The sequence below is a fragment of the Urocampus carinirostris genome, chromosome 17, assembly GCF_059441175.1.
Source record: "Urocampus carinirostris isolate Australia breed hairy pipefish chromosome 17, RoL_Ucar_1.0, whole genome shotgun sequence".
Taxonomy (NCBI): Eukaryota; Metazoa; Chordata; class Actinopteri; order Syngnathiformes; family Syngnathidae; genus Urocampus; species Urocampus carinirostris.
Window position 1 is genome coordinate 20,561,979 of NC_142365.1, and position 26,411 is coordinate 20,588,389.

Sequence of the window (26,411 nt, forward strand, 5' to 3'; positions counted from 1 at the left end):
AAGACAACGGAAGAAGCATCTGACTTGGGCTATGGAGAAGAAGCACTGGACAGTTGCAGAGTGGTCCAAAGTCCTCTTTTCAGACGAAAGCAAGTTTTGCATTTCATTTGGAAGTCAAGGCGCCAGAGTCTGGAGAAAGGCTGGAGAGGAGCAAAATCCAAGTTGCTTGGAATCCAGTGTGAAGTTCCCACAGTCAGCAATGGTTTGGGGAGCCATGTCAGCTGCTAGTGTTGGTCCACTGTGTTTCATCAAGTCCAGAGTAAATGCAACTGTGCACCAAGAGATTTTAGAGCACTACATGCTTCCATCTGCTGAAAAGCTCTATGGAGATGAGTATTTCATTTTCCAGCATAATCTGGCACCTGCCCACAGTGCCAAAACCACCAGTAACTGGTGCACTGACCATGGCATCACTGTCCTTGATTGGCCTGCTAATTCCCCTGACCTGAACCCCATCGAGAATTTGTGGGGTATAGTTAAGAAGAAGATGAAAAACACCAGACCTACAAATGCAAATGAGCTGAAGGCCGCTATCGAAGCATCCTGGGCATCAATAACACCTCAGCAATGCCACAGGCTGATTGCCTCCATGCCACGCCGGATTGATGCAGTAATCCGTGCAAAAGGATTCCCAACCAAGTACTGAGTGCATCAATGGACATTTTCAAATGTTTGATTTAGTTTTGCTGTTATAAAATTATTTTTTTTACTTGGTCTGAGGAAGTATTCTAATATTTTGAGATAGGATTTTTGAGTTTTTTTCAGCTGTAAGCCAAAATCAGCAATATTCAAATAATAAAAGGCTTGAAATAGTTCAGTTGATGTGTAATGAATCCAGAATGTATGACATTTTTGTTTTTTTAATTGCATTACAGAAAATAAAGAACTTTATCACAATATTCTAATTTTCTGAGACAGTCCAGTATACAATGTAATATAAAAGCTGCATCAAGAAAAATAATACTCAGTTGAAATTGACACGTCACATATCGATTGGGTATTAGTGCGCCAAGTTTGGGAATGTTCGAATAGTTTGCCTCTCATAAGGCAACGTAAATATTTCAAACCCCTCTCAATACGATGCTAATCAGTAACATTTTCAATATGGGTTAAATCAACATGAGAAAACAATAACATGTACAGCGCCTAGTGAAAATATTGCCCCCCGCGAGACATTTTGGTCATATCGCACATTTCAGGCTTCAAACTTAAGGCTTAAAAACTGAATATGTTTTACAATACTCAACAACATGTTAGACACAATCGTGAAGTGGAACCACATGATTACAAGATTGTATATTTACAACGAAAACACTAAAACGTAAGGGCTGCAAAAATATAGGCCCCCTGTTCTTTCACCTCAGCTAACTTACTCCAGAAGTTCCCAAATGACTTATGAATGATCCAATGTCAACCTAAAAGACTAACAATAACAGAGTATACCAGTGTATCAGTTTAAATGCAAACGTCTTGTGATGGGCTCAGAGGTCTGTGAAAGGAGAGACTGGAGAAAATACAGCATTATGGCTTACTCCCTATTGGTGTGTGAGTGTGTGTGTGAATGGGTAAGTGTGAAGCACATTGTAGAGCGCTTTGGGAGGTCTTCATTGACTTGAAAAGCGCCATATAAGTGCAGACCATTTACCATTTACCATTTAACAGGCAGGTCCTGGATAAAGTTGTGTTGTGGAAAGTTCAAGCAGGAATGGGATACAAGTATACTTTGCAAAATTTACACATCTCATAGAGCACTGTGGGAGCAATAATATCGAAATGCATAAAACCACTGCAAAGCCTACCAAGACCTGGCCGTCCCTTTAACTTTCAGCCCAAACAAGGAGAAAATTAATCAGAGAAGCAACCAAGAGACCCATGATCTCCTGGGATGACCTGTAGGCATACACGGCTGAGGTGGGACAATTCGTGCATAAAACAACTGTTGGTCGTACTCTGCATACATCTGGGAAGAAATAAGCCTTTTCAGAAAGAATACCATAAAAAGGCCCCTTTGTAAAAAATGCTGTGAACGAACAACTGCTATCAAACATTAAGGAACTTAATTAGTTTTGTAAGAAATAATGGGCAAATATTTTTGTTTCAAGATATGCAAAACTTATAGTAACATACCCAAAAAGACTGGCTGTGATCACAGCAAAAGGAGGTTGTGGGTGGGTGGATCACTTAACCACTAGACTAGGGTCGTAGGGGCACCATTACCTGTGGTGTGTCTTGGGCAAGTACAGCCTGGTGGAACCCATCCCTCTCCAGGCCAACAAATGTTTCCACCCGGCCTCGAACCAGGGACTTTTAGTGTGTTAAGCAAATGTGCAGACCACTGCACAAAGTGGGCCAATATTTTTGCAATGCCTACGTTTCAATTTTTCATTTGTTAGAACAAGGTAAAATGTCTTATAAATTTGGGTCATTTTCATGATTGCATCTCACATGTTGATTCTTAGAAAATATTTTGAGAATACTGAAATACTTTGTGGCAATACGCCAAAAAGTTCTAAGGGGCCTATACTTTTGCAAGGCACTGTAAAATAAATGCATCATGATTAGCGTCAGGTTATCAAAAGTGTTGAACAAGACATAAATTATGCAGACCAACATATAAAGTAAGGTAAAAAGACCGTCAAACTTCTCAAAGTCACAGTTTCACAGTCTCAGTCTAAACCTCAAATGTCTGTCAGCTGAGTGGCAGTGACAATCCTCAGGGTGATGCTTCCGGGCATCTCGTCGGCCATGTTGCGGCCTTGCTTCCTCAGCCGGAGCCTCTGCGGGTCTGTCGTGTCCTTCGCGGAACCCGAGAGCATCACTTGGCCCATGAACTGGTCCTGAACTGCATTGCTGTTCCAGATCTGGGGGGTACAGTTGTGGAACTGTAAGGGATTTTGCTGGGATATGTTTGTCATTTTGTCTGAACTTAGCTTCAAGTCAGTTGCATGAATGCTTTACATTTACATTACATTTAGCTAAGCTCCGTTACTATAGTGATTTATTCTCTACAGCAGGGGTGTCAAACTCATTGTCACCAAAGGCAACATCAGCATGGTGGCTGTCCTCAGAGGGCTATGTAACTAAATGTAACTGGTATGTGAAATTAATTTAACTTCTCCTTCTTGTAAAATATCTCTGATTCCATTCATTATTCAAGCATTACAGTAGCACCACTGCATCCATGTTATATCCATCCATCAATTTTCTGCGCCGCTTATCATCACTAGGGTTGCGGGGACGCTTGAGACCATTCCAGCCATCAGCAGCACAGTGGGTGAGTGGTTAGCACGCCGCGGCAAAATTCTGAGGTCATGAGATCGAACCTTCCTGTGTGGAGTTAGCGTGTTCTCCCTGAGGTTGCGTGGGTTTCCTCTGGGCACTCTGGTTTCCTCCCAAAACCAAAAACATGCGTGTCAGGTTAATTGGCCGGTCCAAATTGTCCCTAGGTGTGAATGAGCGGGTGAATTGTCTGTCTCTGTGTGGCCTGCAACTGGCTGGTAACCAGTTCAGGGTGTCCCCTGCTCACTGCCCGAGGAAGGCTGAGATGGGCTCCAGCACCCCCGCAACCCTACTGAGGATATGCGGTGCAGATAATGGATGGATGGATGCTACAACAGCCATTTATGTGGTGTATTTTATCGCTATGCCAATTAAGAATGCTTGTCAAATTGCCAGATCATTGATTAAGATGTATATCATTGCTGTTTTGGAGATTCTAAAAAGTGAAACAAGAACTGATGGTATCAATGAAGTCTTAAACAAGGATAATGTATATATACTCCAACTACCATTCATCTCTTCCTTCGTTAAAGAGAGAGGGGTTTGTTCTTTATGAAGGATCAATAAACTAAAACCAAGAATAATGATATTTAAACTGATTATAATGTTATAATTGTCATTGATAACAGTGTAGTGAACACAGTTTACAGGATTGAATGAGGCATGAAAGGATAAGCATGCAATAAATGACCTAAAATAAAATAGAAGAATAAAAAAGTATATTAGGATGAATAGGCAAACGTTTGTCTTTGTTGCACTGGCTGGGAACCAAACCTTCGGCGAAATTATCAAAGACTATACCACTAAACCAGTGAATAACTAAATGCTTATCATAACTGTTAAGTTTATTCCCTTTTCAATTTTGGACTGCAAATGATACTTCATGGGATGCCGGTTTGGTATTTTGACTATTTTTGCACACTGTTGCTAGTTGTTTTGACTATTACACCAGTGTCACTATCGGCCAGGGGTGTTGCTGTTCTTTGATTATCACACCCTTATACGCTGATTTACTTTTGTATCAAAGGACATGAAATAAATAGAAAGGGTTAAGGTAGGATTTTCTTATCTGAAGGCTTCGCTCCCCGTCTTCTTTGCAAGCTCATACTCGGTTGCCTTATCAATATTTTCTAAATACCATGCACTTTCATTGAGCTGGAGCATACATATTTATCAGGCTCCTTCCCTTTAGTTAAACCAGTGCTTGCATAACCTTTTTTTCTTGTAATTTGCCAGCCTTAAGAGACGGTGGGCAACATTTTATCCCAACTATATACAGATCGATTGACAAAGCTACTCCTTTTCATCTTGGCTTGGCAAACGTGTACGAGATTAAGCCAGCGTGCGCCAGCCATGCTTCATCAAGGCGCCTCATTCAGTTGGCCTGGATTTATTAATCCTACTTTCGTCCAATAACACCCCCAACATCCAACAGTTTTTTTAAAGAAATGAAAACAAACAACTCTGACTATGCATCTTGTCATGATTTGCCAATTCCCCTCACCTGCGCTCACTCGTTCAGCGCCAGCTGCCACTCGTTCCCTAATTGGTCCTCCTTTTTGATCACTCCAGGTCAGTCCGTCTGTGGACCTCAGCGAATGCAAGGCAAGCACTTTTGACTCTGGCTCCCGTTTTGATCCTGACCTGTTTCCTGTATTGATCCCTGATCCATGCTCTGTTCTCCTGTCCTGGCTACCCGAATCCTGATTCTGTTTCCTGTATCCATCCCCGATACAAGCTCCGTTGTCTGGCTACCTGCTACCTGTTTCCTGCCTGTCTTTTTTTCTCTCGCCCTGACTTCCCCGATCCCTTAATAAAGCATCGTGTGAAATGTTACGCATTTGGGTCCCCTGCCTGTACACCAGTCGTGACACATCTATCTATTTTCTGGACACTCTGATTTGCAGGGCACACAGAGACGGACAATCTACCCACTCATTTACACCTAGGGACAATTTAGAACTGCTAATTACCCTGACTGTTTTCGGAATGTGGGAGGAAACCGGGGTGGCCCTCGCAGGCACAGGTGAAAAACACTGCCCAAGGAGGCTAGTAGCTATAATTAAACCCTGGACCTCTGCATTGTGGGGCTGACGTGTCAAAAACCCTGCTGTGTGGCCCCCAACGCAGACCAATTTTTTTTACAAAAGTCTTACCTGCACTGTTAAGGGTTTTCTGGGCTTCTTCCTGTAGAAAACACCGCTCGTTTCGAACTGCGGGGTCAAAGTGTCCTTTAGGACTGGAGACCTTACTGAGTGGCCCTCGGAGCTAATGATCACATACGGGTCTGCACCTGTGCTGAGAAAATCGGGGGTGATTAGATACCTCAGCAAAACTCTGTAGTTTGCAATCTACATGTTGTGTCAGGTGAAAGAAGACCAAGTGACTGACCCCCTGAACTGTCCTGGTTCTGCAATCCCTCCGCAGCATGGATGTAGATGTGGGTCACGACTTGTGGGTAACCCAGGAAGGAACTACAACATCTCACCTTCGGCTTATCGTCGATCAACTCTCTGACAAACACACTCAACGTCAACACGCCCAATTTGGTAACCCGAATCCTAACGTTGCAGAGACAGTACCTGCAACCCGAGTCCACGTCTGTGAAGAGTCGTAACATGTAGTCTCCCAGAACGTAAGGCTTGAAGGTGGTGGGTATGATGACGTAACGGCCCTGCTTCAGGTCGCACCGCATGAAAACTGTGCGGGCATTGATGTATGTTGACGTTTTCACAACCTGCTGAGTGATGATGTCGTGTAGCCGGTATTTTCGGTTGAGTTCCACCTGCAGAAAATGTCCTCAATTATGAATTCCATTCATTTTCTTTGAGGAAACAATCGGATGGTATAACTATGTCAAGAGAATAAAGACTAACATGCTTACTAAAAAGTACAAATGAAAAACAAACCAGATTGAAAGTAATACGTATACTCTGCATAGCTTTTACAATCATCAAATTTAAGGCAATAGAAAGTTACTTATAACCTGACTCGTGTTCAATATGTCAATCAAAATTTATTTGTTTAGCACTTCATACACAACGAATTGCAACTCAAAGTGCACTTTAAAAACATTGCAAAACGTGTACAATAAGAACATAAATCTGCTTTTTCCTCTCCCAAAAACCCAGAACGCCAAATACACAGACACACAATTGTCAAGACCGGTACAAGCAGGGGACCCGAATGCAGTCCAATCTTAAAACAGTCCCACCAAAAACGAAAAATATATCCATCCATTCGAGCATTGGCCAGGGGACACCGTGAGCTGGTTGCCAGTCAGTCGCAGGGCACACAGAGACAGACAACTCAGGCGCTCATTCACACCAAGGGAGAATTTGGACCAGCCAACCAACCTCACATGCATGTTTTCGCAATGTGGGAGCAACCGGAGTGCCTGGGGCATGGGGAGAACATGCAAACTCCGCAAGAGGACCCGGGTAGCTGAAATTAAACCCTGGACCTCCCATATCTGGGGCAAACGTCCTGACCACTCAGTCGCTGTGCCGCCACAAATTATGTATCTAAATCTAATCTATCTAATCGAATTTAAATCTATCAAAATCCATCAATAGACACTACTTCATGAATCCCAATTTGGGTGTGCGTGTTTGTGTGAGTTTGTTTGTGACCTATAGGCTCTGAAACACCTGAACCAAATTGGGTGAAAAATTACACAGTTGTGCACTGGTGTTCCGCAAGTGTCTTTTGTTAAGTTTCCTGTCAAGGCACTCCTAGAAAATAACGACAAAATTGATAAACATCTGATATTGTGGGGTTTCTAACACCCTCTGGCAATTTAAATGAGTACTGCATCTCACGACCAGTCCAAGCAGCCAAATCCAATCTTCTATCAGAAACAATACCTTGATTGATGCAATTGTTTCTCATGCACACGTTACAACAAACCATGGCCTGCAACACCGTTCTGCTTGGTTTAATACGATTTCCAGGGACAAAAAGTCTGCTGCTACCTACTGATATGGATTTATGTTACAGTTACTCAGCTGACTACAAGAAGAAAGCTTATATAGTGAAAAATGGCAAGCTTTTTTGTAAAGATAAAATTTGGCAATTTTTGAAGGCACACTAGACAAGGTATGACAGCACACTAGGGCGCACTGGAACACTTGATGAATAACTCTGGACTAATTGATCTTTGAGACTACATCAAGGTCATTAAACACTGTTTGAATAATTCCAACAATGTCCATTAAGAAGAGCCAGATAGACAGTCCTGGAAAAGCAACAATTGCCCTATCTGAATGTTAAAATCGCAGAGAATTTTCTTTTTTTTTCAGTATTCGGTCATAAAGCGCAACACTGTTGACATTCAATTAATCTCACAGAATCACGTATCTTTATTCCCACCAGAACTGAGACGGATATCGGCAATTGATGTTTTCAGTTATCCATGTGCAGACAGTTACTGTTAAAAGTAGGCTGATTGAGGCGCTGACCTCAAAGGCTGTCCGCAACCTTGACAAGAGGCAGCAATCAGCGCGATAAGAGGCTGTGATGTGTGTTTGACCATTGCCAGATGTCAAGTCAATCGCTTTGAAGAAAAAAAAAACGTTTGTGTATCAAGCGCCATTTCATACAAAGTAACAATAATGATCAAACATTTCGAGAATGTTTTTAGTTACATCGCAAAACAGACTCAATCTGGATGTAAGCAGTGTCAGTTTCTGCCTACGTTTCTTCAGCAATCATGTTATGTTATTGCAATCCTTGGTATGATTTAATGTCCTAGGTTGAAAAAAGCCTGATATGATTGCTAGATAAACATCAAGGTGTCATTAAATCATTTTTTTCATAACAAGTTGTTGCTTTTCAGGCCTTCGACCAAATATCCCAGACTATAGACCTCCAAGAGATTTATGTGTGTTTGAACATATTCACTGCCTTTGCTGTTTCTCTGGTTTAATGACAAAACACGCAAAGCAAGTAAGTAAAACAAGTACTTGTAGTTAAATAATGAAATTAATCTAAAAACTAAAGTTATACAGTGAAGAAAATAATTATTTGAACACCATGCTATTTTGCTATTTCTCTCACTTAGAAATCATGGAGGGGTCTGAAATTTTCATCGTAGGTGCTTGTCCACTGTGAGAGAGATAAACTAAAAAGAAAAATCCAGAAATCACAATGCATGATTTTTTTTAACAATTTATTTGTGCGATACAGCTGCAAATAAGTATTTGAACACCTGTTTATCATCTAGAATTCTGACCTTTAAATACCTGTTAGTCCGCCCATTAGAAGTCTACCTGCACTCCATGTATCATACTGAATCAGATTCACCTGTTTGAGGTTGTTAGCTGCATAAAGACACCGGTCCACCCCATACAATCGGTAAGACTTTAACTTGTAACATGGCAAAGACCAAAGAGCTGTCCAAAGACATCAGAGAATTGTACACCTCCGCAAGGCTGGAAAGGGCTAGGGAACAATTGCCGAGCAGCTTGGTGAAAAAAGGTCCACTGTTGGAGCAATCATTACAAAATAGAAGAAGCCGAACATGACTGTCAATCTCAATTGGACTGGAGCCCCATGCAAGATTTCACCTCATGGGGTCTCAATGATTCTAAGAAAGGTAAGGAATCAGCCCGGAACTACCCGACTGGAGTTGGTCAATGACCTAAAAAGCGCTGGGACCACCGTTTCCAAGGTTACTGTAGGTAACACACTAAAATTTAATTACGGGAACAAGGTAAACTCGTATGCAGAGAGGCCATTATACTGACTTGAATTAATCCAACCACAGTAGAGCGATAAAGAGCTAAATGGCCCATGCCAACTCAACAAACCATGTCAACGTCAATACCTATGAAAACCGCAAGTAAGCAACCCTTATCACATCTTGTGCTCAGATTTGTGAGTGTTCTCTTATGAAATACTGAAGTAAACAAGAATCTATGTTACCTTTAAGATGCTAAAGCCAATTGTCTGGTTTTCCCCTTGACCATATTTCCTGTGGATCTTCATATCCCTTTGTTGTAAGGAGACAAGAACCTCGTCGACCTCCTTCGTGATGTCAAACACGTACTGTGGAAAGGCAATGGAAAAAAAACAGGAAGACAAAATGAAAATCGCCATTTTGTGCAACTAGTGGAGCCTGCGAGGAAAAAAATCAGTTTTATCCTAGTAGTACAGGATGGCTCGTGGGCTTTTTCATCTGTCCCCTCAAACAAAAATAATCAAAATGTGATTACAATATATACTGCATATGTATGACTGGGGACAGGTCTCTTGTAAGCCTTTGACTTTAACCTGTCTTCCCTTTTTTCTTTTTGAAAAGAAAAAATAAACAGGAAAAAATGAAAACAGAAATAGTTAAAAAATATAACCACAGAAACATTACAAAAATACCAAACAAATATTACAAAAATACTACAGAAATACTGCAAAAATCATACTTTGGAAAAACTACAAAAAACTATAAAAATGCTACAAAAATACTCATATGGAAATACTACAAAAATACTACTGCAGAAATACTACAAAAATAAAACTACAGTAATAGAACACCATACTACAGAAATACTGAAAAAAAAACCTGACCGCAGAAATACTACAACAATACCAAAAACACAAAAATAAATATCAAATGTAGTACATCAAACAGGGAACTAATATATTATTTGGCTTTACTATGATTGTTGCAAGACCAATCACAATAAACTAATCTACTTGAAAACAAATATTAAGAAATATAAACTATGGATGTGTGCACGTATATTTATTCATAAATTGACATTTGGATACAACTCAAGGATTGGCCCCTTGGACAAACTTTGTAACGTAATTTGGCCCCAAATCCAAATAGTTGCCTACAGCTGCTGTATTACCTGCGGATTCTGCAGAAATGTTGGCTTATGGTTAGCGCAACCGCCACAACGGTTAAAGAGAGGCTCAGCGTTCTTGGTCCAGCTCCCGAAGTGGACCACCTCGTGCCAGGTCTTATGGATGCTGATCACCGAAGTATTGATGAGACGACACACGTCGGCATCTGTGAAGTTCTTGCACCAGTCGGGAAATGACATCCTAGTTGTATAAAGTGAGGTTGACTCCAACTGATTCGAGGGGGATGTTGTCAAAAGTGAGTGAACTGATTTGCATACCAGAACTCTCCATCGTCTTCCACTGTGAGGCCTAGGTTGCCTCTTTCGGTGTCCCCAACCTTTGACCATTCCTCAGAGCTGGTCGAAGGATGAAAAGAGAGATGATTACCATAAATTGCAGACTACAGGGCGCATTTGTTTAAATGCCGCAAGCTTAAATTTAAACTCAATTTTGTATTCGTACGAGACTTAAACAGCGATAGAAAGTAACCAATTCACGTCCATTTTTTACATACACAACACACACTTTCAGTTGCGTAGTTTTCAACTCTTCTTCGAGTTGTCTACGTCACGTGTCTTTTGGATTATGTTAACATTCAAAATGGTTATTCCGAGGCAAGCACATATTTACTACTGCGCCGAAAGAAAACACGAATGAGTGCTTGCGTAAAACGTGATCCCTATCTTCATAGACGACGACGCCGGGGCAACCATACTGTGGGGAATAGAGCCAGATTGTAACACAGACATGTAACACAGTCTTTTTGTGTTGTCATTTTTGGTTGCAGCGGTACCCGACCAAATTGCATTTGCTGTTAGCGTTCCTCGAGGATTAAAGGAAACTTCAGCGACCTTACATTCAAACCACTGCTACGGAAGTAAAACAGTAGGGTTTTTGACAGATAACTTCCAATTCGAATGTATAAATTGAGGACTTGATTTGTGGGTTAAAATTGAAATGACATGAGTATGTTGTAAATGTTCCACAAAGTATTGTTAAACCATTAGTTTCTCTCCTGTTAGGTATTATATCAATGTTGGCACAAACAATTTACTAGATCTAATTTATCCCCGTAAAGGGGGTCATAAATGTTTCCAGACATCCGCATAGTGTTTTGTATTTCGAGCGCATGTGTTGTGGAAAAGAGCAGCTCGCCGTTTTCATTGTTGCCGACGCACAAAAAAGAAAAAGTCAAAACGTTTTTAAAAAAGAAGTGTTTAAAATGTAGCATAAATAGTAACAGTTTGTGGGGTGGAATTTACAGTACTTCAATGAAAAGAAATGAAGTAATGAATGACTGAATAAGTAAAGTCTGTTTTCGCTCTTAGCCCTAGGACATATGTGTCCAATTTTTGTTTTTTAGATTTTTTAGGTGTTTAAAATCTGAGAAAAACAAGTTAAACAAATCGTTCGAGGGTTGAGGATTCTTAAATTTGTGTTATGGTTCAAATATAAGATTGTTTGTGTGTCTTAAGAGTATAGGATAACAAAGGGTGTAGGAGAACAAAATGCCAGATTTTGGCTGGCGCTCATTCTAGGTTTCTTTTGTACTTTTTTCATCTTTTCTCTCATTTTTACGTTTTTCTTGCTAATTTATTTCAGTTTTCTTTTCATATTTCCCATTTCTTTCTTTTTCTTTTCTATTTTCTTTACTTCTTTGTTTCATTTTTCCATTTTTCTTTACTTTTATTTCTTTTATTTCTCACAGTTTCTTTTTTTGCCCTGTTTTTATCAGAACAAAATGCCACATTTTGGCACTCATTCTTTGCCACGTTTGTACTTTTTTCATCTTTTCCTTCATTTTTGCAGTCTTCTCTTGCTTATTTATTTCTGTTTGTTTTTCGTATTTTATTTTTTTCTCTTTTTATTTTCTTAGTTTTTCTTTGATCTTTTTGTTCCTTTTCCCATTATGTTTTCTCTTCATTTTTTTCTTTTTTGATTCATTTTGCTGTTTTTCGTTCCTTTTTTAACTTTTATTTCTCCCTGTGTTTTTATGAGAAGAAAAATGTTTCGTTTTGGTCACTTTGCGTCTTTGTAGTTTGTATTCTTCCTTGTGCTTGCAGCGACATCTCCTCGTCAAATAATACACACATTCCCTTTGATTTAAGTGCAGACCAGTGTTTGTTTTATGGAAAACCTGAACTTCAACAAGACCCTAGCTCTGGCAGCCCCCAATTCAATCAAGTTTTTCTTGCTCTACAAGAAAATGTACTGATGTTTGGGGTCCTACCTGTCACTCCAGGATCCGTTCCACTCAGTCTTGCCCCACGGATTCCGCATACGAATCATGGGAATAGTCTCATTCTTGAAGTAGGCCAGCAGGCCGTGACCTAGTCGTACGCTGTTTACTGCCGTCACCGAGTAGGCGTGACCCTTCACTAGTCCGTTGGCCAACTTGAGCTCAATTTCATGAGGTTGTGCCTGCAAAGAACAAATAGTCCTGATTCTATCCTCTCTAGATCCATTTGGGTCTTCTAGGATTGTGACACAGACCTTAATGGAGCAGCTGATGATTCCGCCGCGGTCGTAGACCTTGAGAAGGTCTGCAAAGAGATCGTCCATTTTCTTCTGGTCCTTATAGTATGCATCCTGTTCCAGGTTGATGGCTTCAGCCACAGCTCCACTGAAGTCCACCACAGCATCGCCGGTGTTGCCTCCCGAGAGGGATTCATAGCAGCCAGACAGCCTGGATACATGGTAGACACAGTAATTCTTCGCTGTATTGCAGTTTAGGTTTCGTGGCTTTGTGATTTTCAACGTGCAATGTGTTCTGCGTTTTGATTGGATGAACAGTCTCCTGCCCATTTCTGCCCGTGTATCGATAATGTCGTGTAAAACAGGCTAAAAAACGTATATTACTTGTGCGCTAATATTTATTGATTTCGAGGCAATTTTACGTCACACTTTGATTTTTCGATAACACAATAGTGTGGGATATCAATCCCATCCAAGTCAATAAAGGATAGTATTGATAAATACTGATCCAATACTGATACCTTTTACTAGGCCATCTTACGATCATTGAATAATCAAACTCATTCTCCTTGAGTTACTTTATTTTTACGAATGAAAACAGCCTTAAATTGTCAATTTGTTCTTAAATAAGTTCAATGCAAACTACAGCATAAAAAAAATATAAATATGTGTAATACAGCAGTTTCAGAACGAGTCAAGAGAGTCAAACTAAAACTAAGCAGCGATGTAACGAAAACATAAATATAACAAAGTCAAAATGACAACTATAATACATTCCAAGGAAAATATTTTGAAAATTAAGTCAAAGTTCAAAAAGTGTAAAAATATATTGCGTTTTTAACAGGATAAAAACTAAAATACTTCAACTACAATAAGGGTTTCAAAACAAAATTCAAAAGAGTCAAACCAAAAAGCAGCAGAGTAACAAAAGTACTGTAAAACAATGTCAACAAGACCACTAAAACCGTTTTTTCTGGACTACAAGGCATACTCAAAAACCCCAAATTTGCTACAGATTCGAAGTAAGCATTATAATCTAGTGGGCCTTTATAGAGCCAGAAATACGGTAAATAAATTCAGAAATGCATAACTACAAATAAATACTTTGACATACGGTAACGATTTATGAATACATTGATTCATTTTAGTCGTAACACCAGATTGCCTAATATTTATGTTCTATGAAATACTTTTTATAGCTTGTGTTTTGATCTACTTATACTTCGCTGTGCCTTATATATAAACAAAATCTTTCAAAAAGAGGTATTTTTCAAGCTTGTAGTCCAAAAAATACAGTACCTTTTGTGGAACAATATTTTGAAAATGAAATCAATAGTGCAAAAAAAGCAAAACCACAATTGGATTGAATTTAAAAGTTATAATGTATGTATACTCTTAGGACACACTTATTAGAGTAATAATTCCAATGGAAAGACAGTATCGTTCCTAAGACAATGTATCGATCCAATCCAAGTAGTCACTAAGTATCAATAATATGGATAATAATGTGGATATTTGGATCGAAGCACCCACCCTTTGTGTGGAATCAATAGTGCTATGTATGTAGTAAACACACTATGAATTCTGAGGTTTTAAAAGCTATAATGTATGTATACTCTTAAGACACACTAACAACGTTATTATAGTAATAATTCCAATGGGAAGAGGGTATCGTTCCCATGATAATAGTATCGATCCAATCCAAGTACTCACTAAGTATCGATAATACAGATATTTGGATTGAACCACGCCCCTCCTGTGTGGAATCAAAAGTCCAATATAGTAAACACACTACAAAATCTCGGAATTCAAAAGTTATAATTGTCAGAACCAGTACAAATCGTAGACCCAATCGCGTAACGTTTACTCACAAGTTTATTGAAATATAGAGGAAAGTCAGCGCCAGCGATCCGGTGCTCGCTGGGCGCGGGAAGCAAGCGACTTATGGGATTGGAGCGTGTTCCGAATGCGGAAGTGGATCTTCAGGAGCGGGAGATCGTAGCGTAGTTAGACAGAAAAACAGGTTGTTAGCCGGGACGGGAGATCAGAACGTGGTCGCGGTCAAAAGCGGGTCGTTAGCCGGGACGGGAGATCAAAACGTGGTCAGGGTCAAAAAACGGGTTGTAGCAGGAGACAAACGGGGAAGTCAGGAACGGACGAGTGGAAAACGGGTGACAAAACGGGACTGACGGGAGTCAGAGACAAAAATGCTTGCCTTGTGAAAACAGAGGTTCGCTGACGGACTGACCACAGGCAAGTGAAAGGACTGAGCTTAAGTAGGACGGGGAACCAATCAGGTAACCAGCAGCAACACGAGCGGGCACAGGTGGGTGTAATGAGTAATCATGAAAATAATGCATGTATTCTCTTAAGACACACTGACAATCTTATTGTAGTAATAATTCCAATGGAAAGACAGTATAGTTCCTAAGACAACAGTATAGATCCAACCCAAGTACTCACTAAGTATCGATAACATGGATATTTCTAACGAACCATCCACCCTTTGTGTGGAGTCAATTGTGCAATGTATTGAACGCAATATGAAGTCTTGGAATTGGAAAGTTACAAGGTATGTATACTTTTAAGACACAATAACAACCTTATTATAGTGATAAGTTGAACGGAAAGACATTCAAAGTTCCCAAGACAATAGTATCGATCCAATCCAAATACAGTAGTCACTAGGTATCGATAATATGGTTATTTCTATCGAACCACCCACCCTTTGTGTGGAATCAATAGTGCAATCTAGTCAACCCACCCTCCGTAAAAAACTAGGGATAACTGTCCCTTGATGCCCTTGGAGAGGACGCATAATTGGCAATGTTAAAGTCCACTCACTTGGCGTAGGCCTTCTCCAGCAGAGCGCTCCAATATTCATTGTTATTTTTGGAATGACAGTAGATGAGCTCGCCGTTGATGGTCGGAAGCCGATCGTCCACCACCACGTCCTTCCACTCTCCGAAAATCCAAAAGTTGAAATGAAAAATTCCGGCGTAGTCCTCGGGGTGTTTGGGGTCCCACTCCTGCTCCTTCCAGTCAGGAATGACCTAAGAAAAGGGAGGCTAAATTTAAATCCCGACAGCATACTCATACTTTTACCTTTTCATGGGTCGTATGGATCAGTTTTTGAGCACATTGTTTTCTCGTCATCAAATTTCACACCATCTGTTGAAAATATTCAAAAAGATAACCCCTGGCACCAGTATCACAGGCTTTTTTCCAACCTTAAAACCTTGTTGTTTTTTTTGCACTACTGGCAGTTCTCTTATATCTAGCCACTCCTTTGCACATCTGTTCTCCTCTGCACTATCATACTCCAATGTTATTGTTATTGTATAGCGACTTGTTTACCTGACTGCCCATTTTGCACATCTGGTTAGCTGCTCCTCTTGCACTCTTTGCACTACTGTATAATACTATACATAGCTATAATTATTTAGTACATTATTAGTACTTCAATACTCCAACTCAATACAAAATTTTATTTATATCTGTGCATTCAAGGAAACTGTGCGGGTCAGATGTATCGACATTTCCTTTTGTATACACATGTACAAGAATGACAATAAAGTATATCTGAATCTGAATCTTAATCTGAATCTCTATGAAACACCTAAGTCGCCCTCGGACTGGTTTTGAAAATAGCTGATGGGTTATTGTGATTTTCTAGGAAATTTGCTTTCCAAATGGAATTATGTTTTTGTGGTTGACTGAGTCAATTTTACCCCCCACTTCTAATAATAACATGATAATAACAAAATAGTAACAACATAGTAATAACAATGAGATAACAGTGAGATCTTGTGGTCAAATATGGCATAGGGTCCCTTTAAGATTTAAAGGGACACAATGTAATAACTTAGGCGTAAGCTCACCTTTTTCCACAAGTTGGGCTTCAGTGCCAGACATGAGCAGGCAGCCACAAACCAACAGTTGCCCACAGAGCCTTGGTTCAAGTCATGGGCGCTGACTCCTTCCACAAACAGATGAGGGTCATTGCTGATTTCCTGAAACGCATCACATAAAATTATCCTTTCTGACCCTTTTGTGTGGAAAAGTGGGTATTCATTTCTTATTGACTTATTTGGGAATTTTGTTGCTGCTAAATGTTATTGCACTACTTTTATTGTTTTGATGCATCATTTTTCATAGCAAAAATGTTACTTTTGTATCTTTCTCTGTCTCTACATTTTTTTTAACTTTTTCTATCCGTCTCTTTATTTTTGTCTACCATAAATATCTCTCTTTCTCTTTGTCTCTTTTAACCTATTCTTTTCTCTCTCTCTCTCTCTCTCTCTCTCTCTCTCTCTCTCTCTCTCTCTCTCTCTCTCTCTCTGACCCTCTTTATCGTTCTCTGTCTCTCTCTGTTCTTCTGTCTTTGTATCCTGCTTTCCTCTCTCTTTTTTATCTTTCTCTCTTTCTTTCACTGTCTTTTTCTCTTTCTTTTTATTTGCCTCTTTCTTTTCCTCTCTGTCTTCATATCCTGCTTTCTTCTCTCTTTTTTATCTTTCTCTGTTTCTTTTTCTCTCTTTCTCTCTATCTCTTTGTATTTGTTTGCTTTACTCTCCCTATCTCTCTCTTTCTCCTTTCCCCCTCTCACTAACTTTTTTTCTTTCTCTCTTTCTTTTTCCTCTCCCTTTCTCACGCTCTCTCCCTCCCTCTCTCTCTCTCTCTCTCTCTCACTCTCTCTCTCTGTGTTTCCCTTTCTTTCTTATTCAGTCTTTCCTTTTCTCTCACACTTTCTCTCTTTGTTTCTCCCTCTGACTCTCTCTTTAATTCTTTGTTTCTTTGTTCTTTCTTTGTTTCTTTCTTTTTTCTGTGATTCTTTGTTTCTTTCTTTGTTGTTTTCTCTTTTTTCTTACTTGCTCTCTTTAGCCCTTTTTTATTTCTCTTCTGCTCCTTTCTTCTTACTCTCCTTGATCTCTCTTTCCCCCATCTGTCTCTCTCACCCTACCCTTTTCTCCCTTTCTCTCTCTCTTATCAACTAGTCTGACCCCCATAAGAATGTTTTTTTTACCATGTGGCCCCTCAGCTACAATGAGTTTGACACCCTTGCTCTAGAAGGTTTCAGATCAGGGCATGTTTTAATGATGGTCTGTGCAGCCCATTGAGATCTTTAGTGATTAAGGACAATGCAGATAGATGGGACTTGACTTTTAAGGCTTCATTGCGTGTTTATCCTGGAAAGCCATGTCTAATATTATTGCAAACAGTCTTCACTACATTGTTATTACGACAATAAAGACAATTCAATTCTTCCTTCTTAACAACCCCTCAAATTCCCCCACATTGAATAAGCCCACTTACCCCAGGACGTTTCCATTGCACAAGTCCTGGAGGCGGGTTCTGGTAATACACCGACGCGTTTGTAGCAGGAAACTCTGGGTCCTCAAAGAGTTTCTTGCTTTTGATGCAGTCCTTCTTCAGCTCAGCGTAGTGCTGGTTCTTGTAGGGCGTCACAGAGGAAAACATGGTCCGTAGTCTGATGGCTCACGGCTGCGAGAGAGGCAGGACTCCTGTTGGGGATTTCAAAACCCTGGTCTTTATACACAATCCCCGACACCTCCGAAAGGTTTTTTAGTTGTTTACTGGCCAATTGCTTGGACAAGTATGATTTTAAAGCGGGGTCTTCAACTTTTTTTTTACTAGGGTCTGGGTGAGGTCGGGTCAAATTGGTTTTTTTACAAAAAAGTCAATCAATCAATCAATCAATCAATCAATCAATCAATAAGTGTTCACAAATACATTTATCTATAATTTTGCTGCACTTGAAGCAACAGTGTGTGTTATTTGTGTGTATCCTTTATTGCCTCCTAGTGGTAAAAATGTATATTTTTAAAAAAAATACATTGATTTGAATAATAAAAAATGAATACTCGTAGGTTGAGAACATTCTATTTTAAATTACATTGGCCTCACCTAAAGAGAGAACTGACTGGATTGTCCACCATCTTCCTGGGTACCACCAAAAACCAAAAACCTTGCGTAAGGCTGTCCAAAGAAATCTGAATAAAAATGGTGCGGTCTGGTCTCTTTGAGTCTCTGTAGTTTGTACCCTTCGTTGTGCTTTGTAGAACTTGTTTTCAGTTGCACAACGCAATACAGCGATTTCTAGTGGCAAAATATTACACATTGTCCCTTTAAATCTGTTAAATTTTCTAACAGAACCATTTTTGGAAGACACTATCCACGTATCGGCATTATTAAACAAAAACAGACATCCGTTTCATCTATAGTCGGTACTTTGAGTGCTAATAAAATGCTCTCGGAATACCCTCATGCATGCCGAGTGGAGAATTACTGGACTTTATACCTCTGAAGCTCTTTACAAAAACTCCCATGACAACATTTTGCAAACACAATTAAATACTGATTTTTTTTCAAATGCAAAAATAAGTGAGTTATAGGTATTGCTATGATCAAACAAAATGATTATTTAACATACATAACTTCAAAATCTTAAATGTAAGAACAACAAAGTTTCTGTATATCTTTAACCGGTAAAAACTATGGAACAATCTCAATGAAGACCTGTAGTAAAGTCAAAATATCCATTAGTTCAAGAAAAGGGACAAATATATGTTGCTTAGTGGGTACAAAAGAGAATGACCATGAATAATTACTGTTAAATTTGATTTATGTATTAATATGCAGGGTTGAGTAGGGTTACTTTAACTGGATTACTTTCAATTACTTTTGGATTACTCCAATACCAACTATGCTAATAAAAGACAAAAGAAACTAAATATGAATAAAATGATGACTCACAACACGTAGTAAGCTTTCTCTCCTGGCTTTGATCTCTTTGATCTCCGGCAAAACTAACATAAAATGCGACAGAAACAAAATGAAAGTAAATCCAAACAGCTTGCCAACATCATTTTTGCTGTTCCATGTATTCCGTTACTCCCTAAGCCTGCACAAAATTGAGTAATTGTATTCATATTTAGTTTCTTTTGTCTTTTATTAGCATATTTGGTATTGGAGTAATCCAAAAGTAATTGAAAGTTATCCAGTTAAAGTAACGCTACCCAACCCTGTTAATATGGCGCAGTAACTAGAGTCTGTGAGATCTAGTTGTATGCTTGTATGTAGGCACATTTGTATGTGTGTATATATACAGTACATGTGTGTGTGTTTATGTATATATGTATGTGTGTGTATAAATATGAAAATAAATGTGTCTATGTATAACTATGAATATATGATTGTATGGACTTGCTCCCTCATATCTTTCAGATTTATTTTCCCCCTATGTTCTGGGCCGGAGCCTTCGCTCTGAAAATGCTGGTCTACTAGTTATCCCAAGAGCCAAGAAGAGAGCGTTTTCCATTCGGGCCCCAGTGCTGTGGAATGCTCTTCTCCCTGAGCTTCAATCTGCAACCTCTGTGGAAATGTTTAAAGATAGGCTTTAAACACACTTGTTGCCCATGAATGGCTATATTTCATGTTGAAAATTTCGGTGTATTGTTTGTTATTGCAACATAGATTGCAGCCTGGCCAGCCTGGAATGGTAATTACCTCATGTGCGGTCCCTTCTCAAGGTTTCTTCCTTTTCCTCATGTTGAGGTTTTTGAGTTTTTCCTTGCCCTCATGTTGGTTTTAGATCAGGGAATGGTGTAATACTACTCTGTAGTTCAAAATAGTCTGTGGTCCGTGGAGCCCTTTGAGACTCGTTCCGATTAAGGGCTTTACAAAAAAACATGCCCTCTCTGCAGAGCATATACCACCGCAGAGTCCACTGGAGGGCTGCTGCCATTATTAAGGGTCCCTGTGCATTGCAATATCCATTTTGGCCTGGTCATCCTGGAAGGGGGTTTACCTCATGTGCAGTCCCTTCTCAAGATTCTTCATTTTCCTCATGCTGAGGTTTTTGAGTTTTTCCTTGCCCTCATGTAGATTTTAGATCAGGGGATGGTGTAATATTAGTCTGTGGTTTGCAATAATCAGTGGTCTGTGCAGCCCTTTGAGACTCTTTGTGATTAAGGGCGTCACAAATAAACATGACTTGACTTGACTTGCATGAGTGTAAATGAATGTATGTAGCCTCTATATATGGATGAATGTCGGTATATATATCCACATGTACCTCCTTGCTTGTAGTGTGTGAAGTATCACCCCCACGAGTTAAATTCCTTTTTGTTGCCGTACATATGAAGAAACAAAGGGGCCCTGTCATTGAAAATGTAGAAGAATATGACCTGACTGAAAAAGGAAGTACTAGCCTAAGTAAAACATGCTAATGTATGTATATGTCTGTGTATATGTATGTGTATATACAAATAAATTTGGTTTTGTTTAGTAAAGGGGTGAGAGCTAATAAGCTCCGCTCCTGCTCACTCATCTCTGAATGTGTATTTTGTTTTCTCTTACTTTGTTTTCTGGTTTACGTAGCTTCCTAATTTGTTTTCTATTTTACATAGTTTTGTTATGAGAAATTATTTGATGATAATCGGAAAACCTTGCAGTCCTTGTTACGCATATTCAGAATAAATGACAAAAAAATGACATGACACAACACAGATGTAAAGGTCAAATCTTTTCCTACAAACAATAAAACATCTGTTAAATCAAACAAGCCGATGCCTTCTTTGGGATTGAATGACTAATTTCCTGTCAACATTTCGAGGAAAAAGTAAGAATCGAGCTGAGCGTACCTTCGACGCAGAGACCAAAGCCTTCCGGTTCCACAATGAGGAAGCTCCTGAGTGTTTTTACCTGCCCTCCCACTCACGCTACCTCGATGAGTTATCGCATTGTTGGAGCCGCGCCCTCACTGCATGTTTTGCACCGCTCGCCTCCAATGTCCCAACTTCCTTTAGGATTGTTTTACTTGATCCGCTTGATGGGAAATCACAGATTACAAGATAGATATTTGGCAAAATCAAGGAGGTAGTTCTGGGAAGAAACTGTTGTGGATGCAGCCCTCTATACACTTGTGTGTGCATTACGCTTTGGTATTATCCAAAATCATGCATGTACTCGCTACCTCGTATCTTTCAGATTTAATTTCCCACTATCTTCCTGGCCGGAGAACTTCACTCTGAAAATGCTGGTCTACCAGTGATTCCAAGAGCCAAGTAGAGATCCGCAGGTTCAAGCCCCGGTTCTGTGGAATGCTGTGCCCTCTGAGATTGGATCTGCAACCTCAGTGGAACTGTTTAAAATATAGGCTTAAAACACACTTCTATTCTCTAGTTTATGAATGACCTTAATTTCCTTTTTACAATATCTGAGTTTTATTTGTTGTTGCTCATCCATTGCAGCCTAGCCATCCTGGAAGGGTGATTAGCTCATGTGTTGTCCCTTTTCATCGTTTCTTTTCCTCATTTTGAGGTTTTTGACTTTTTCCTTGCCCTCATGTAGGTTTTAGATCAGGGGAGTGTGTAATACTAGTCTGTAGTTTACAATAGTCTGTGATCTGTGGAGCCCTTTGAGACTCTCTGATTAAGGGCTATACAAATAAATATGGCTTGACTTGACTGCCCTCTCTGCAGAGCATATACCACTGCAGAGTTCACAGGAGTGCTGCTTCCATTATTCAGAATCACACCCACCTACAACATGGACTGTTTACACTCCTACCCTCAGGACGGAGGTACAGGAGTGTGAAATGTGCAAGAACCAATTTTACCCCTCTGCCATCAGACTCTTAAACGGCTGCCGATCGATCGAACAATACACTACAGACACTTTAAACCGGACCATGCTTGGACTGTTCTTGCACTACAGAGACTTTAACTGTGTTTTATCTTCATTTTTATATTATTGCCTTAACTCATTTTGAGTTAATCTTGTATTTTCATCTTTTAATATTCCTAATATTGTTTTTGCTGGCAACTGTGTGGTCAGCAAAATAAGGATTTCATTGTACAGAGAAACGTGGTTCTTTACTGTCCGTATAACAATAAATATTTTGAATTCATATTCATATTTGAATTAATTTTGGTGTCCCAGGCTAATGTGAACCCTCGCATTTTAGTAGGGACTGTAAACAATTTTGGGAGGTGATAAGTATTGTTAGGGCAGCACGGCGGCGCAGTGGTTAGCGCGTGTGCGGCACAGTTCTAAGGTCTTGGGAACCTCCTGTGTGGGTTCAAATCCAGCTACCGGACTTCCTGTGCAGAGTTTGTATGTTCTACCGTGCGTGCGTGGATTTCCTCCGGGGCACTCCGGTTTCCTCCCACATTCCAAATACATGCATTTCAGGTGGATTGGCCGGTCCAAATTGTCCCTAGGTGTGAATGAGCGAGCGAGTTGTCTGTCCCTGCGTGCCCTGCGATTGTCTGGCAACCAGTTCAGGGTGTCCCGATGATCGCTGGGAAGGGCTCCAGCACCCCCGCGACCCTACTGAGGATAAGTGGTGCAGCTAATGAGATGAGATAAGTATTGTTTTTATGTCTGTTATGTCTGCTTAATAAACTACTTCACTGTATGTACCTCTTCCCAGCCTACGTCATCACCAGATTACCACAGGACGTGCGCAACTTGTTGACCCAAAACAGCCGGAGAAGCAGTACGAGCTTGAACGGATTGAGAGAAGAATTGTATGTTGAGTTAGGTTTTTGGATTGGTGATTTACAAAAATGACATGCTTGGCTGTTGTGTGAGCGGGTGCACAAATTTCAATTTTAAGGAACACATTTGATTTGCTATGTCAAGAGGAACAGGGTTGGGAGGATTAATTAAAAAATCTAATCCGATACAGTAAATAGTTACCTGTTAAAAATGTAACGTAATCCAGTATTGTAAATGTATTTCTTCAATTAATTTGGATTACCTTAATACCAAATATGCTAATAAAAGACAAAAATAAACAAATCATAAATACAATTAAAATATTTTGTTTAAGGTCAATGAACAATGTATCCTTGAAAAATAATTGGAGGCAACCAAGGTCAGGTAGCTACTTGTAGTCCTGCAAAAAAAGTGCTCAAAATGTATCCACGTAGTATAGTTATTAAGCAAAAATAAATCTTTCTCTTTTACATGGAAAACAAAATATGCTCCGTTTTAGTTTACACTGAGAGGACATTAAAAAAACAAGATGTTTTTTCTAAATTTCCAACTTATTCTGGTATGTTTTGTGTCCACGTTCAAGTTTTACTTGTCTGAAGTGGGGTTGCCAAACTTCTTAGAAATATTCAAATTTACTCAGCTAAATAAAGCATTCTCGTAATATATCAGTACAGTGATCATATAATGGATTTTGAACCACAATTAACCGCAAAATACAAATAGAAGGCAATCAATAAAATTAAGCGTGCAACTGCGCTTGCCAATACACACACACACACACACACACACACACACACACACACACACACACACACACACACACACACACACACACACACACACATAAGCAGCCTCACAAAACTGCAGGCTTGCACCAATTCAACAAAATGAGTGCTACATTGAAAAAGAAATACGAAGAGAAAACTGCTTTTAACAGCAAGACTGAGTGACAAACATGCAGGTGGATAAGTTGGCTGCATGTACATTCCGCACAACAGATACAGACGGTACCACGACGCGCACCCATCCTCTCTGTCCCTCTAGTGTCGGAGATTGAAATGATGAAATACCTACAATTCATCTATTGCCCCATTATGTATATGTCACGATTACTCATTGCCCTCAGCTGTGCCCGCTCGTTTGGCGCCAGCTGCTGCTCGTTACCTGATTGGCTCCCCTCCTATTTAAATTCAGTGGTCTCATTCACTCCTTGTCAGTCCGTCAACAAATCTCTGCACTTGCAAGGCATGCATTTTGACTCTGTCCGGTATCCTACTCGTGTATCCAGTATCCGGTATTGATCCAGTCTGTCGGGTATTCTGCTCATGTATTCAGTATCCGGTATCGATCCCGTCTGTCGGTATATTGCTCGTGCATCCTGTATCAGGTATCGATCCCGTCTGTCCCGTCCTGTCCAGTATTTGCTTGTGTATCGTGTATCTGGTATCGATCCCGTCTGTCCTGTCCATTTTCGATCTCGTCTGCCCCTGGCTTCCTGTTTTCTCGCACCTGACTTCTCTGTCTCACTTCTTCTGCCCAGCGATCGCCGAATCGCTGGCATTTGTATTCCCACGCATGACTGCCCCGTTTCCGTAAAATAAAGCTTGGTGTGAAAACGTTTGGGTCCACCGTCTAATCGGGTTTTGACAGTATATGCAAATATTTTTCAATAAAATTTGCAGATGAATTATTTCCTAAACTAATAATACAGGTCATTTCATTGTGTCTTTTTTACATTTTTTGTTGGTAGCGGAATTAGGTAAAGCCATCCGATGTTGGTGCCCAAGCCTGCAGAGGAAACAGGCATTTTCAAAAGCACCGGATGCTGTAAGCTGTTAAATAACTGACTGGACATCATTAGGAATCCCCGCTTTTGCGATGCCCATTTCTTATCTCGGAAGCTATCGAGGTTATCTGGTTTGTATATACTTGAATGCCGAACGCTTTAGTAAGTAGTAGGATAAGTGTGGTAAGTGTTGACAGCCAATACCTACTATAGACTGTCAGTGTGCTACTACTGGGGCTAGCTAGTAGACTACTAATGGTAGTAATAACATTATAAGATCTTTAGTAACATTATTATTTATATATATTTTGTATAATATACATTTTGAAATAATTCATTATTTTATTGTTAAAAATATTATTATTGAATATTTGTCACTATCATTATAATTATTGATCCCACCAACTCTAAGGATGTATTCAAGACGAGTGTAAGCCGAGGAAAGATAATACTTCTAAAGTTTAAGTTTCGTGTGAAGTAAGCTACTGTAAATCTGAACTTGTCATCTAGCACCTCAGTGTGTGTTATTGTTGTTGCTTTGTAGTCTGTATGAAGTTTCCCTGCTTTAAAAATTATGTAATGGAAATTAATTGTGTTAAAATGTGTTAGCCACGCACAGTAGATATACACTAAAAATGATTACATTTGAGTAAAGGAAAAAATATTGAAGAAAAATACCTCAAAAATCGTTTTATAATCAAATCTTACATACCCGATTCGTAATTGAGTTGTGAGTATTCACAAAAAAGCCCAGACCTTCAGCTAAGTCTCACTTTTTATGCCATCAATTGAGTAGTGCGGCCCAGTGAGAGTGCTTCTTTTCCTATGTGGCCCCTAAACAAGAATTAACACTCCTACCTTAAATCCTCTTAAACTAAGTAAACAAATATAACACTCACCTGACAAGGAGCTGTCTTGTCCTTACTCTCCTGTGGTCAGTCACATAAAAAATCCCAAACCTCATCCCACGTTCAACCCTCAGAGCCACTTTTCATGTGGTTGGGTAGGCGGAGTTCAGATCCTGGATTACCCAAACTCCCTGGAGCAATAATCAAGCCTGTAAAAAACTGGTCTGACCGGAAGCCTATGACAGAGAGGAGGCGAGAGGGGGGTTGAAACGGAATTCTTTAGAGCTTTTTGTTGTTAATCAAGCTCAAACTTGTTTTGTGTGTGTGTGATATGCACACTGAGAATGTTTGAGATCACGTGTAATGTCCCACAATTGTGCGAATATGTTGCAAAATATTCCACTTGAGAAATTTAGTCCCAAGTTCGACCCATCTGGCTTAATTAATGTAGAGCTGTGATGTCATTGGAGGAACACCAGCCTTTTAAAATGGCGAATTCCATTAGCATTACATGCAAGGTCAGCTCCGAAACAAACGGAGATTGTAGTAATTAGTAATTGCAGTTAAATGACTAGCTTGGCGTGGTTTTGGTCATGTTAGATGGACTCTCTAGTTTAAGCAAGGAAGTTTAATGCTGAGAAGAGCAAAGATCG

General features: G+C 39.7%; 1 protein-coding gene across 4 annotated transcripts; it reads right to left on the reverse strand.

Annotated features, from left to right (window-relative positions):
- Positions 1-929: 929 nt before the first annotated feature.
- Positions 930-25,947, reverse strand: LOC148349474 (calpain-5-like). Of its 4 annotated transcripts, XM_088321353.1 has the most exons (15): positions 25,810-25,914; positions 21,264-21,447; positions 19,375-19,427; positions 17,914-18,122; positions 16,482-16,613; positions 15,445-15,653; positions 12,619-12,811; positions 12,356-12,546; positions 10,404-10,481; positions 10,131-10,326; positions 9,205-9,327; positions 5,862-6,064; positions 5,671-5,792; positions 5,436-5,572; positions 930-2,861 (listed from the first exon to the last, which is right to left on the reverse strand). In XM_088321353.1, exons 4-15 carry the CDS (start codon positions 18,076-18,078, stop codon positions 2,679-2,681), a joined length of 1,932 nt encoding a protein of 643 aa, XP_088177479.1. In that variant the 5' UTR covers positions 18,079-18,122; positions 19,375-19,427; positions 21,264-21,447; positions 25,810-25,914; the 3' UTR covers positions 930-2,678. The 4 variants fall into 4 exon arrangements, with proteins under 4 accessions (XP_088177479.1, XP_088177480.1, XP_088177478.1 ...); XM_088321354.1 differs by lacking the exon at positions 21,264-21,447 and having other exon boundaries at positions 25,810-25,916; XM_088321352.1 differs by lacking the exon at positions 19,375-19,427.
- Between the last annotated feature and the right edge of the window lie 464 nt (positions 25,948-26,411).

Excerpts from the sequence above, each read along its gene's own strand:
- LOC148349474 (XM_088321351.1), bottom strand. The coding sequence starts at position 18,078 with ATGTTTTCCTCTGTGACGCCCTACAAGAACCAGCACTACGCTGAGCTG. Across the intron at positions 15,654-16,481 it reads AGCCCAACTTGTGGAAAAAG|GTCATTCCTGACTGGAAGGA; the intron begins GTGAGCTTACGC and ends CCCTTTTCTTAG. Across the intron at positions 2,862-5,435 it reads GAAAACCCTTAACAGTGCAG|ATCTGGAACAGCAATGCAGT; the intron begins GTAAGACTTTTG and ends TGTACCCCCCAG.